The sequence below is a fragment of the Salvelinus namaycush genome, chromosome 8 (genome assembly GCF_016432855.1).
Source record: "Salvelinus namaycush isolate Seneca chromosome 8, SaNama_1.0, whole genome shotgun sequence".
Classification (NCBI taxonomy): Eukaryota; Metazoa; Chordata; class Actinopteri; order Salmoniformes; family Salmonidae; genus Salvelinus; species Salvelinus namaycush.
Genome location: NC_052314.1, coordinates 4998502 through 5013501, shown reverse-complemented (window position 1 = coordinate 5013501; position 15000 = coordinate 4998502). Strand labels below are relative to the sequence as shown.

The window sequence follows — 15000 nt, the reverse complement described above, 5'->3', positions numbered from 1 at the left end:
ACCGTGATGATACGCTATTCAATCCATCACAGGGAAAAGAATGCAAGAAGGGGAAAGAGTGGGAACAGGACAGTTAGCTTAGCTACCCTGTTGTAACACACTGTGGTGGTGACCACACTACTAGCCTTGAGGGAACGGGACAGTTAGCTTAGCTACCCTGTTGTAACACACTGTGGTTGTGACCACACTACTAGCCTTGAGGGAACAGGACAGTTAGCTTAGCTACCCTGTTATAACACACTGTGGTTGTGACCACACTACTAGCCTTGAGGGAACGGGACAGTTAGCTTAGCTACCCTGTTATAACACACTGTGGTTGTGACCACACTACTAGCCTTGAGGGAACGGGACAGTTAGCTTAGCTACCCTGTTGTAACGCACTGTGGTTGTGACCACACTACTAGCCTTGGATGGACAATCAAGTTCTATTCCATTCTAGTCCTAAATTATCCAGAATTTTTTTTCACTGAATAAAAAAAATGTCTAGGAGCATAGCTGGCTGGGGTTGAAAACAAGAGAGGAATAAACCAACCATCAGCCAGAAAACTGACCAGGAGAGAGAAAAAACCATGAGAATCGTCTGCACCTCTACGGCTGACGTGGCCTTCATCAATCAAGTTTAAAAGGCTAGGTATTCTCATGCATATTTCAAGAGATGCTCTGAGATCATCTTCACATTAAATTCAGACTTGTGTTCCAAACGGAACACTATTCCCTATATAGGGCACTACTTTTGACCATGCCATAGGGCTCTGATTCAAAGTAGTGCACTATATAGGGAATAGGGTGCCATTTGGGACACAGACACATACTGCAGAACCTAGGCACTGACGTAGACTTTAACAGCATAGAAGAGAGCAACACGAAACTCCCCACTGTACGACTGAGTGAAACATTTAAATAACATTCTCCAGCCAGCCAGCCAACTCCCCACTGTCTGTCTTCTCTTACTCTGTGTTTCCTGTACAGTGAACAACTGTTTAAAATACACATTACAGTCCATATCAGTCATTTAGTAAGCCAAGGCAGTCACAGCAGTTTCAGGACAGTCTGCTGTCCAAGTGGGTATTGTGTGAAGTCAGGCTATTGTGGATGGAGTCTGTGGACAACAGAAGAGGAGCTGGTGTAGAGAGGAATGGAGAGGAGGGGATAGCTGGTCTCTGTCTGGGCTGTAAGTGATTTTGTTCGCTGGGGCAGGAGGACAGGACTGGGGAGAGAGGGGGACAGGACTGGGGAGAGAGGGGGACAGGACTGGGGAGAGAGGGGGACAGGACTGGGGAGAGAGGGGGACAGGACTGGGGAGAGAGGGGACAGGGGTGGGGAGAGAGGGGGACGGGTGGGGAGAGACGGGGGTGGGGAGAGACGGGGGTGGGGAGAGTGAGGCAGGGGTGGAGAGAGGGAGGGGGACAGGGTTCGGGAGAGGGGTGGCGAGAGAGGTGGAAAGATGAAGGGGGACAGGGGTGGAGAGAGGGAGGGGGACAGGGGTGTAGAGAGAGAGGGGGGGACAGGGGTGTAGAGAGAGGGGGACAGGGGTGGGGAGAGAGCGAGGGGGACAGGGGTGGGGAGAGAGCGAGGGGGACAGGGGTGGAGGGAGAGCGAGGGGGACAGGGCTGGAGGGAGAGCGAGGGGGACAGGGCTGGAGGGAGAGCGAGGGGAGAGAGGTTAGACGGAGAGAGGTTAGGATTAGAGGGAGAGAGGTTAGGATTAGAGGGAGAGAGGTTAGGGAGAGAGATTAGAGTGAGAGGGAGAGAGGTTAGGATTAGAGGGAGAGAGGTTAGGATTAGAGGGAGAGAGGTTAGGATTAGAGGGAGAGAGGTTAGGATTAGAGGGAGAGAGGTTAGGATTAGAGGGAGAGAGGTTAGGGAGAGAGATTAGAGTGAGAGGGAGAGAGGTTAGGATTAGAGGGAGAGAGGTTAGGATTAGAGGGAGAGAGGTTAGGATTAGAGGAAGAGAGGTTAGAGTGAGAGGGAGAGAGGTTAGGATTAGAGAGAGGTTAGGATTAGAGGGAAAGAGGTTAGGATTAGAGGGAGAGAGGTTAGGGAGAGAGGTTAGGGTGAGAGGGAGAGAGGTTAGGGTGAGAGGAAGAGAGGTTAGGGTGAGAGGAAGAGAGGTTAGGGAGAGGTTAGGGTGAGAGGGAGAGCGGTTAGGGTGAGAGGGAGAGCGGTTAGGGTGAGAGGGAGAGCGGTTAGGGTGAGAGGGAGAGCGGTTAGGGAGAGAGGGAGAGCGGTTAGGGAGAGAGGGAGAGAGGTTAGGGAGAGAGGGAGAGAGGTTAGGATTAGAGGGAGAGAGGTTAGGATTAGAGGGAGAGGTTACAAAACCAAAGTTTGTCAGGTCATCCACCAGCTCTTCATCCAGTGGTGCTGACTCTGTGTTTATCAATGTGTGTCTGTGTCTTATTGGGAGAAACGCAGAAGATTAATTTCTGTTCCAACCAAATACAGTTGAAGTCGGAAGTTTACATACACTTAGGTTGGAGTCATTAAAACTCGTTTTTCAACCACTCCACAAATTTCTTGTTAACAAACTATAGTTTTGGCAAGCCGGTTAGGACATCTACTTTGTGCATGAGGGCAAGTCATTTTTCCAACAATTGTTTACAGACAGATTGTTTCACTTATAATTCACTGTATCACCATTCCAGTGGGTCAGAAGTTTACATACACTAAATTGACTGTGCCTTTAAACGGCATGGAAAATTCCAGAAAATGATGTCATGGCTTTAGAAGCTTCTGATAGGCTAATTGACATAATTTGAGTCAATTGGAGTTGTACCTGTGGATGTATTTCAAGGCCTACCTTCAAACTCACTGCCTCTTTGCTTGACATCATGGGAAAATCAAAAGAAATCAGCCAAGAAAATTGTAGACCTCCACAAGCAATTTCCAAACGTCTGAAGGTACCACGTTCATCTGTACAAACAATAGTACGCAAGTATAAACACCATGGGACCACGCAGCCGTCATACCGCTCAGGAAGGAGACGTGTTCTGTCTCCTAAAAATTAACGTACTTTGGTGTGAAAAGTGCAAATCAATCCCAGAACAACAGCAAAGGACCTTGTGAAGATGCTGGAGGAAACAGGTACAAAAGTATCTATATCCACAGTAAACGAGTCCTATATCGACATAACCTGAAAGGCCGCTCAGCAAGGAAGAAGCCACTGCTCCAAAACCGCCATAAAAACTGCACATGGGGACAAAGATCATACTTTAGGAGAAATGTCCTCTGGTCTGATGAAACAAAAATAGAACTGTTTGACCATAATGACAATAGTTATGTTTGGAGGAAAAAGGGGGAGGCTTGCAAGCCGAAGAACACCATCCCAACCGTGATGCACGGGGGTGGCAGCATCATGTTGTGGGGGTGCTTTGCTGCAGGAGGGACTGGTGCACTTCAAAATAGATGGCATCATGAGGTAGGAAAATTATGTAGATATATTGAAGCAAAATCTCAAGATATCAGTCAGAAAGTTAAAGCTTGGTCGCAAATGGGTCTTCCAAATGGACAATGACCCCAAGCATACTTCCAAAGTTGTGGCAAAATGGCTTAAGGACAACAAAGTCAAGGTATTGGAGTGGCCATCACAAAGCCCTGACCTCAATCCCATAGAAAAGTTGTGGGCAGAACTGAAAAAGCATATGCGAGCAAGGAGGCCTACAAACCTGACTCAGTTACACCAGCTCTGTCAGGAGGAATGGGCCAAAATTCACCCAACTTATTGGGAGAAGCTTGTGGAAGGCTACCCGAAACATTTGACCCAAGTTAAAACAATTTAAAGGCAATGCTACCAAATACTAATTGAGTGTATGTAAACTTCTGACCCACTGGGAATCTGATGAAAGAAATAAAAGCTGAAATAAATCATTCCCTCTACTATTATTCTGACATTTCACATTCTTAAAATAAAGTGGTGATCCTAACTGACCTAAGACAATTTTTACTAGGATTAAATGTCAGGAATTGTGAAATACTGAGTTTAAATGTATTTGGCTAAGGTGTATGTAAACTTCTGACTTCAACTGTATCTATTCTATCCGTAACAGAACGGCAAGGGTGTGTCCTCCATTATGACGTCATAGTGTAATGATCCTTTCCCCAAAGAATTATCCAAGAGATATCTGTATCTCTCGTCAATGCTGCAGAAATGTTTTGGTACCCTTCCCCAGATCTGTGCCTGGACACAATCCTTCCTGTCTCTGCTCTCTACGGACAATCCCTTCAACCTCATGGCTTGTTTTTTTTTCTTCTCTGACATGCACTGTCAACTGTGGGACCTTATTTAGACAGGTGTGTGCCTTTCTAAATCATGTCCAATCAATTGAATTTACCACAGGTGGACTCCAATCAAGTTGTAGAAACATCTCAAGGATGATCAATGGAAACAGGAAGCACCTGAGCTCAATTTTGAGTCTCATAGCAAAGGGTCTGAATACTTATGCAAATAAGGTATGTTTATTTTTATTTTTATACATTTGCAAAAATGTCAACTTGTTTTTCGCTTTGTCATTATTGGGTATTGTGTGTAGATTGATTTATTGTGTGTAGAACATTTAATTTAATCCATTTTAGTATAAGGCTGTAACGTTTCTAAAACGTCCCTGGTCCCTGTTTCTAAAAGGGGTCTAAATACTTTCATGGAAAGTTTCTGTTTTTACAGAATCTGATCTGTTCGACTCGTTCATTCAAAATGACTCATCTTTCGACTCATTCTGTTCATTTGAGTCAGTAATGCCCAGAGCACGCAGGACTCCCTACCGGTGAACGATGAACAAAAAAAACTTGGAAGAAATCATGATTCTTAAAGCCATCTCGTTCACCATTTGGGGGACTTATTGGAGCTGTCAACTGTGACTGAAATTTCTAAAACTGTGCTTCAAACAATGTACATTTGTGATTGCGAGGCATATAAATAAGATTATTTATTGATACATCTGAAAACGAGGTCTAGTTGCAGGCGCAACTGGACTAGATTGTGAACGACTCTTAGCGGAATGGGAGATTCCGGGAGATTTGCCCCAATAGACCTATAATTCGTGAATTCAAAATATTCGTTACCGAGTTTAAGCGTTGAGCAGGAGGCAGCCGGTGTATATTTAAATTCTACAAAGCTATGTCCATCGATAACATTCAATAATCAATTGACTGCATTCATTCTTGCACCATGCGATCAATGATCAGTTCCACACATGTATTTTTCCATTTCTCTGCGAGCAGATAGTTGCTGGTCAGAACACGTCGCCGGAGCCACTGAATCGGAAGAGCGTGTATTAATCCTGCTGTAGATTTCATTTCGGCCGGCAGCTCTGTTAATTGACTAAAGTATTGGGGAGAAATTGGCCCCAGGTATATTAAGCAGCGAGTGCCATGTTCAATCTCTCATGAAATAACCTGCTTAGTAAGCGCTGAGAGGAGGAAGAAAAAGACATGGGGAAGGGTAATAAATCCTGAGAAGTAATATTGTAACAGTCTGCCTAACTGACTGACCATCCCGAGAAGTAATATTGTAACAGTCTGCCTAACTGACTGACCATCCCGAGAAGTAATATTGTAACAGTCTGCCTAACTGACTGACCATCCCGAGAAGTAATATTGTAACAGTCTGCCTAACTGACTGACCATCCCGAGAAGTAATATTGTAACAGTCTGCCTAACTGACTGACCATCCCGAGAAGTAATATTGTAACAGTCTGCCTAACTGACTGACCATCCCGAGAAGTAATATTGTATCAGTCTGCCTAACTGACTGACCATCCCGAGAAGTAATATTGTATCAGTCTGCCTAACTGACTGACCATCCCGAGAAGTAATATTGTATCAGTCTGCCTAACTGACTGACCATTCCGAGAAGTAATATTGTATCAGTCTGCCTAACTGACTGACCATTCCGAGAAGTAATATTGTAACAGTCTGCCTAACTGACTGACCATCCCGAGAAGTAATATTGTATCAGTCTGCCTAACTGACTGACCATATTTCAAGCCCAGTCTCTACAAACATGACTTATTGAGCTCAGAGATAAATATGGGTTCACTTTCCCCTTATCTTCTTTTAGGGAGAGTGAACAGGTTTCTAGGTCAGACAAGCTGAAACACCATACCACTTTCTCCAGAGTCTCGGTAGCTCTCTCCCTCCTCTCTACATCCTGCCTCTCTCCCCTCAATTCATAAGGGCTGTATTTAGTTTCAATTACATTTATTTAGTTTCAATTACATTTATTTAGTTTCAATTACATTTATTTAGTTTCAATTCAATTCAAAGGGGCTTTATTGGATTGGGGAAACATATGTTTACATTGCCAAAACAAGCGAAATACATAAAACAAAAGTGAATTAAACTATTTAAAAAATGAACAGTAAGCAGCAGTTCTGTAACAGACCCACACCAGCAGCTCTGTAACAGACCCACACCAGCAGCTCTGTAACAGACCCACACCAGCATCACCAGCTCTGTAACAGACCCACACCAGCAGCTCTGTAACAGACCAACACCAGCATCACCAGCTCTGTAACAGACCCACACCAGCAGCTCTGTAACAGACCCACACCAGCATCAGCAGCTCTGTAACAGACCCACACCAGCATCAGGAGACCCACCATCCCCAGCTCTGTAACAGACCAGCATCAGGAGACCCACCATCAAAAGCTCTGTAACAGACAATACTTTTAGCCTGCCAGAAGTGCCAGATGGTCGAGGTTTACACTCTTCTATTCCGTTGGTTCCATCGGTTCCATTGCGCCAGGCAAGCTCAATAAAGCCCAGTAACATGATTTCAAATACTATTTGAACCCAGTTCTGATTAGGAATTCTCTGAAGCCTCCAAGCAAACCCAGAGAAACTCTCGCTCAAAGTAAAACAAAAGAGCCCATTGCTCCCCTCTCGGTCATTCCCTCAGTAAAATGATTGCAATGCAATGCAATGCAACGCTCCAGCCCAGTGGTATAACTAAACAGCAATAGCCCTTAGTACCTGAAAACATTAAAGTGATTACCATATATATATATATATATATATATATATATATATATATATTAAATTTTTCAACAAACAGTTTCCCTTGTTATTGACTTTGAAGCTAAATGCCCTCAAGACTCTTCACATCCATAGCTTCTGGGGAACAACATGATAGTTAGTGATGCAGAATTGCTTTCAGAAATTTGACATTAGCTCTATGACTTGTTTTGTTGCCTGCTTCACTCCCCAACCCATTTCTCCCTCTCTCTCCTCCATCCATCTTTCTCTCTCCAACCCATTTCTCCCTCTTTATTTCTCTCCCCTTCTCCTCTCTCTCTCTCCCCCACAATCCCTCTCTATTTCTGATTTCTCGGCCGCATTCTAAAAACCGATGAGGTCACAAGGGCACAGCCAGTCAGCATCACTGCTGAGGAAAACCATGCTGAACTGGGGCCAGGCTGCTAACAGGCTTTTGATTGACAGAAGTGGAGACGTCTTGTGTTGTAATAGACATGAAGTAAGTAGGTAGCTAGCTAGGTTGGTAGGTAGGTAGGGAGGTAAGTAGGTAGGGAGGTAAGTAAGTAAGTAGGTAGGTAGGTAGGTAAGTAGGTAGGTAGGTAGGTAGGTAGGTAGGTAGGTAGGGAGGGAGGGAGGGAGGGAGGGAGGGAGGGAGGGAGGGAGGGAGGGAGGGAGGGAGGGAGGGAGGGAGGGAGGGAGGGAGGTAAGTAGGTAGGGAGGGAGGTAAGTAGGTAGGGAGGGAGGTAAGTAGGTAGGTAGGTAGGTAGGTAGGTAGGTAGGGAGGGAGGGAGGGAGGGAGGGAGGGAGGGAGGGAGGTAAGTAGGTAGGGAGGGAGGGAGGTAAGTAGGTAGGGAGGGAGGGAGGTAAGTAGGTAGGGAGGGAGGTAAGTAGGTAGGGAGGGAGGGAGGTAAGTAGGTAGGGAGGGAGGGAGGTAAGTAGGTAGGTAGGTAGGTAGCGTAACTGCTGACAAACCCGATCAGCAAACTAGATTTCAGGCATGATGAGGTGCACCAAAAGTGGGCCGTGGCACAAGACAATCAGACTATCATCTGTCAGTCAAAATATGCTCCGATTATCACCTCACACAAACATACCCACAAACAGGCTCTTTCCTGCTAAACACAGTAGTTCCCGGTTAGCACTAAACTAAATGTTAATCAGTGTAAAATAGATCTTCACGGATACTCTGATTAAACTCCATGGAAGAACTAAAGACACTAACCTTTCTATGGGGTGTCTACAGAACAGTTTAGAAGAGTTACAAGGATAGGGCTTAAAAAGGAGAAGACATGCTGGGGAGTAGAACTAGGTCTGATGTCTTGAATATCTACCCGTTTAATTCGGGGGCAGGAGGTAGCCTAGTGGTTAGAGCGTTGGACTAGCAACCGAAAGGTCGCTGGATCAAATCCCTCAGCTGACATGGTAAAAATCTGTTGTTCTGCCCCCTGAACAAGGCAGTTAACCCACTGTTCCTAGGCCGTCATTGAAAATAAGAATTTGTTCTTAACCAACTTGCCTAGTTATATAAAGGTTAAAAGTATATATTTTTTCTTTCAAAAAGCCCCCAAGATGCAGTGAAACCACCATCTTGGAACTGACAGGTCTGCTACCTTAAAAGGTGTTGCTCCTAGCAGAACTCACCTAGGTGAAGTGACCAACTGTGCATCGTACCTTAGCTAGAGAAAAAAATATAATTCAACAATAGCGAGTATACACTTCCTCATCTCAAAATAGTCTGAATTAATCTAAGATAACTCAATAAATCTGTAATACATTTTTACCGAGGAGGTCTTAGTCGCGCAATTTTACATCTAACTAAGATGTTTGGTGCAGTATTTCTCAAGTGAAAACATTTGCATGAATACGAGTAGTCTCTCGTTTGAATGACAACACACACTTCATTGAAGAATCCCTACTGTTGATCAACACCGACGAAGGGGCGTCTACCGAGCTTCGGTCTTTCCTCCAGAAATTGTTTTTATGTCCACGAACAGCTGAAAAAACCCTTGCCCGAAGACCAAAACGAAGAAAAACGTCACAAAATATAATCATAATACAGCCGGGGAGCTGTCACGCCCTGACCTTAGAGAGACTTTTTATTTCTCTATTTTTGGTTAGGTCAGGGTGTGATTAGAGTGGGCATTCTAGGTTTTCTGTTTCTATGTTTCCTATTTCTTTGTTGTTTTTGCCATGTGTGGTTGTCTATCGTTATCTCTGATTGTGGATCATATACAAGTTGTCATTTTCCGTTTGGGTTTTGTGGGGGGTTGTTTTCCGTTTAGTATCTGTGCCTGACGGAACTGTTCGTTTTCGTTTTGTATTCGTTATTTTTGTTTGAGTGATTCTTGACAATAAAGGTCATGAACACTTTCCACGCTGCACTTGGGTCCACTCTTCCTTACGACGACGAGCGTTACAGGAGCATGCAGACGCCTTTACGCTACTTCACAGTTAGAGAGAATAGCGACAGGTACATTACTTTACAGTACCAAAGTTGAGGAAGACGGGTACATTACTTTACAGGGCTACTTTACAGTTGAGAGGATAGAGACCGGTACATTACTTTACAGTACCAGAGTTGAGGAAGACAGGTACATTACTTTACAGGGCTACTTTACAGTTGGATAGGATGGAGACGGGTACATTACTTGACAGGGCTGCTTCTCAGTTAGAGAGAATAGCGACAGGTACATTACTTTACAGTACCAGAGTTGAGGAAGACAGGTACATTACTTTACAGGGCTACTTCACAGTTAGAGAGAATAGCGACAGGTACATTACTTTACAGTACCAGAGTTGAGGAAGACAGGTACATTACTTTACAGGGCTACTTTACAGTTAGAGAGAATAGCGACAGGTACATTACTTTACAGGGCTACTTCACAGTTAGAGAGAATAGCGACAGGTACATTACTTTACAGTACCAGAGTTGAGGAAGACGGGTACATTACTTTACAGGGCTACTTTACAGTTGAGAGGATAGAGACCGGTACATTACTTTACAGTACCAGAGTTGAGGAAGACAGGTACATTACTTTACAGGGCTACTTTACAGTTGGATAGGATGGAGACGGGTACATTACTTTACAGGGCTACTTCACAGTTAGAGAGAATAGCGACAGGTACATTACTTTACAGTACCAGAGTTGAGGAAGACAGGTACATTACTTTACAGGGCTACTTTACAGTTGGATAGGATGGAGACGGGTACATTACTTGACAGGGCTGCTTCTCAGTTAGAGAGAATAGCGACAGGTACATTACTTTACAGTACCAGAGTTGAGGAAGACAGGTACATTACTTTACAGGGCTACTTTACAGTTGGATAGGATGGAGACGGGTACATTACTTTACAGTTGGATAGGATGGAGACGGGTACATTACTTTTACAGTTGGGCTCACGGCCAAAACAAGCTAAACATTCTCTTTAATTGACATGGTAAACTTAGTGCTTGGTGTGTTTAACATCAAGGATTCTATCAAAGTGAACAACCCGTTGCTGTCATTAGACTGGTCGTATAAAACAGCACAGTCAGCGTTTAACAAGCTATACAGTACCTTCCCATACAGTTTAACAAGCTATACAGTACCTTCCCATACAGTTTAACAAGCTATACAGTACCTTCCCATACTGTTTAACAAGCTATACAGTACCTTCCTATACAGTTTAACAAGCTATACAGTACCTTCCCATACTGTTTAACAAGCTGTACAGTACCTTCCCATACTGTTTAACAAGCTATACAGTACCTTCCCATACAGTTTAACAAGCTATACAGTACCTTCCTATACAGTTTAACAAGCTATACAGTACCTTCCTATACAGTACCTTCCTATACAGTACCTTCCCATACAGTACCTTCCCATACAGTTTAACAAGCGATACAGTACCTTCCCATACTGTTTAACAAGCTATACAGTACCTTCCTATACAGTTTAACAAGCTATACAGTACCTTCCCATACTGTGTAACAAGCTATACAGTACCTTCCCATACAGTACCTTCCTATACAGTACCTTCCCATACAGTTTAACAAGCTATACAGTACCTTCCCATACAGTACCTTCCCATACTGTGTAACAAGCTATACAGTACCTTCCCATACAGTACCTTCCCATACAGTTTAACAAGCGATACAGTACCTTCCCATACAGTTTAACAAGCGATACAGTACCTTCCTATACAGTTTAACAAGCTATACAGTACCTTCCCATACAGTACCTTCCCATACAGTTTAACAAGCGATACAGTAACTTCCCATACTGTTTAACAAGCTATACAGTACCTTCCCATACAGTTTAACAAGCTATACAGTACCTTCCCATACAGTTTAACAAGCTATACAGTACCTTCCTATACAGTTTAACAAGCTATACAGTACCTTCCTATACAGTACCTTCCTATACAGTACCTTCCTATACAGTACCTTCCCATACAGTTTAACAAGATATACAGTACCTTCCTATACAGTACCTTCCTATACAGTACCTTCCCATACAGTTTAACAAGCTATACAGTACCTTCCTATACAGTACCTTCCTATACAGTACCTTCCTATACAGTACCTTCCCATACAGTTTAACAAGCTGTACAGTACCTTCCTATACAGTACCTTCCTATACAGTACCTTCCTATACAGTACCTTCCCATACAGTTTAACAAGCTATACAGTACCTTCCTATACAGTACCTTCCCATACAGTTTAACAAGCTATACAGTACCTTCCTATACAGTACCTTCCCATACAGTGCAACAAGCTATACAGTACCTTCCTATACAGTACCTTCCTATACAGTACCTTCCTATACAGTACCTTCCCATACAGTTTAACAAGCTGTACAGTACCTTCCTATACAGTACCTTCCCATACAGTTTAACAAGCTGTACAGTACCTTCCTATACAGTACCTTCCCATACAGTGCAACAAGCTATACAGTACCTTCCTATACAGTACCTTCCCATACAGTTTAACAAGCTGTACAGTACCTTCCTATACAGTACCTTCCCATACAGTACCTTCCTATACAGTACCTTCCCATACAGTTTAACAAGCTGTACAGTACCTTCCTATACAGTACCTTCCCATACAGTTTAACAAGCTATACAGTACCTTCCCATACAGTACCTTCCTATACAGTACCTTCCCATACAGTTTAACAAGCTGTACAGTACCTTCCTATACAGTACCTTCCCATACAGTGCAACAAGCTATACAGTACCTTCCTATACAGTACCTTCCTATACAGTACCTTCCTATACAGTACCTTCCTATACAGTACCTTCCCATACAGTTTAACAAGCTATACAGTACCTTCCCATACAGTTTAACAAGCTATACAGTACCTTCCCATACAGTTTAACAAGCTATACAGTACCTTCCCATACAGTTTAACAAGCTATACAGTACCTTCCCATACAGTTTAACAAGCTATACAGTACCTTCCCATACAGTTTAACAAGCTATACAGTACCTTCCCATACAGTTTAACAAGCTATACAGTACCTTCCCATACAGTTTAACAAGCTATACAGTACCTTCCCATACAGTTTAACAAGCTATACAGTACCTTCCCATACAGTTTAACAAGCTATACAGTACCTTCCCATACAGTTTAACAAGCTATACAGTACCTTCCCATACAGTTTAACAAGCTATACAGTACCTTCCCATACAGTTTAACAAGCTATACAGTACCTTCCCATACAGTTTAACAAGCTATACAGTACCTTCCCATACAGTTTAACAAGCTATACAGTACCTTCCCATACTGTGTAACAAGCTATACAGTACATTCCCATACAGTTTAACAAGCTATACAGTACCTTCCTATACAGTACCTTCCTATACAGTACCTTCCTATACAGTACCTTCCCATACAGTTTAACAAGCTATACAGTACCTTCCCATACAGTGCAACAAGCTATACAGTACCTTCCTATACAGTTTAACAAGCTATACAGTACCTTCCCATACTGTGTAACAAGCTATACAGTACCTTCCCATACAGTTTAACAAGCTATACAGTACCTTCCCATACAGTTTAACAAGCTATACAGTACCTTCCCATACTGTGTAACAAGCTATACAGTACCTTCCCATACAGTGTAACAAGCTATACAGTACCTTCCCATACAGTTTAACAAGCTATACAGTACCTTCCCATACTGTGTAACAAGCTATACAGTACCTTCCCATACAGTTTAACAAGCTATACAGTACCTTCCCATACTGTGTAACAAGCTATACAGTACCTTCCCATACAGTTTAACAAGCTATACAGTACCTTCCCATACTGTGTAACAAGCTATACAGTACCTTCCCATACAGTGCAACAAGCTATACAGTACCTTCCTATACAGTGCTACTCACTCCAACATCCTGCATGTGGCCTCTACTCAAATATGGGGCCGCAAGAGGGGGAAAGCTTGTACCAACAGCTCACTACAGCCATGGCATGACATGCCAAAGAACTTGCAGAAACAGACTTTGCTAGAATATCTTAGGCAAATCCATTTTAAGAACACAAAATGACTGGGAATCTGATGTCTTCAAGTCTCAATTGGTGATTAGACTGTCTTTATATGAAAACATCAACACTATATCATCCAATCAACAGATGCCAACAGAAGTCAGCTATCATTTAATTATTTTTATTTTCACCTTTATTTAACCAGGTAGGCAAGTTGAGAACAAGTTCTCATTTACAACTGCGACCTGGCCAAGATAAAGCAAAGCAGTTCGACGCAAACAACAACACAGAGTTACACATGGAATAAACAAACACACAGTCAATAACACAGTAGAAAAATAAGTCTATATACAGTGTGAGCAAATGAGGTGAGATAAGGGAGGTAAAGGCAAAAAAAGGCCATGGTGGCGAAGTAAATACAATATAGCAAGTAGAAGTAGGAATACTGATAACTTCAGTTTCTTTCAAATGCGGCATGTATGTAGGACCATCTGTCTAGCCGCAGACTAATATTGTGTCTGTTTTCAGATTCCTGTGGAACCATAAATAGGCTAAATTATAACACAATCCTGGAGGGAGTGTGTGGGTGTGATTTTCTTCACCTCTAAAGTAAAATCCTGTCTGTCAAACTGGGGGAAGTCAGAGGTTGTTTTAACAGCCAGAATACAGGGTTGGGTTGTGTTATTTGGCATTCCTAATATTCTATGTCAAAGATTCTTAGTCCTTGAGATGCCTAATGCTCAGTATTCTGAGTCATAATTCAAATGGTTGCGGTAAGACCATGAGATATTTACTAATTCAGTGGTAGCATTGAATTCAAGGACAACAAAAACAACGAGACAAAGGAATTCACATTTCCCAGATATACCTGAGAGGGAATTTTGCTGACGAGTCTTCGTTTTTATTTTGATTGGCACTGCATGGGGAAAAACCTAAACCTCAACAACAAAATCAGTCTGGTGATTACCTTCAGCCTAGCAGTTAGAGCGTTGGGCCAGTAACCAAAAGGTTGTTGGTTTGTATACCCAAACTGGCAAGGTGCCAAGATTTTTATTTATTTTTTAAATCAGCCGTTCTGCCCTTGATCAAGGCAGTTAACCCCCAACAACAACTGCTCTCCGGGCGCTGATGACATCGATTAAGGCAGCTCCCCGCACCTCTCTGATTCAGAGGGGTTGGGTTAAAACGCGGAAGACACATTTCAGGTTGAATGCGTTCAGTTGTACAACTGACTAGGTGTCCTCATTTCCCACAATGATCCTTAGTCTGGTCCCAGATCTGTCGGTGCGGTCTTGTCATGCCAACCAACCAACCACAGGAGTTTACAATACAGCACAAACAGATCTGGGACCGTATAATAAAGGTTTCTCAGTAACAGTGCTGATCTAGGATCAGGTCCCCTTTTGTCCATATAATCTATTCCTCATTATAATCTAAAAGGCAAAACTGATCCGAGATCAGCACTTTTACACTGAGATATTTTTTGAACACGGGCCAATGGGAACCGGGCTATATGATCCCTGCCTTGGTTCTAGCTTACTGCGGTGAAGGTTTCCCAGCC

The 15000-nt window shown here is 43.1% G+C and overlaps 1 protein-coding gene across 1 annotated transcript in view; it reads right to left on the bottom strand.

The window, feature by feature from the left end:
- The window catches only part of LOC120051662 (growth arrest-specific protein 2-like), a 35567-nt gene that overhangs the window by 12546 nt on the left and 8021 nt on the right, over positions 1 to 15000 (bottom strand). Inside the window, exon 3 of the mRNA XM_038998554.1 lies at positions 6407 to 6470. Within this exon, the coding sequence (XP_038854482.1) occupies positions 6407 to 6470 (64 nt within the window). The remainder of the gene's footprint in view (positions 1 to 6406; positions 6471 to 15000) is intronic.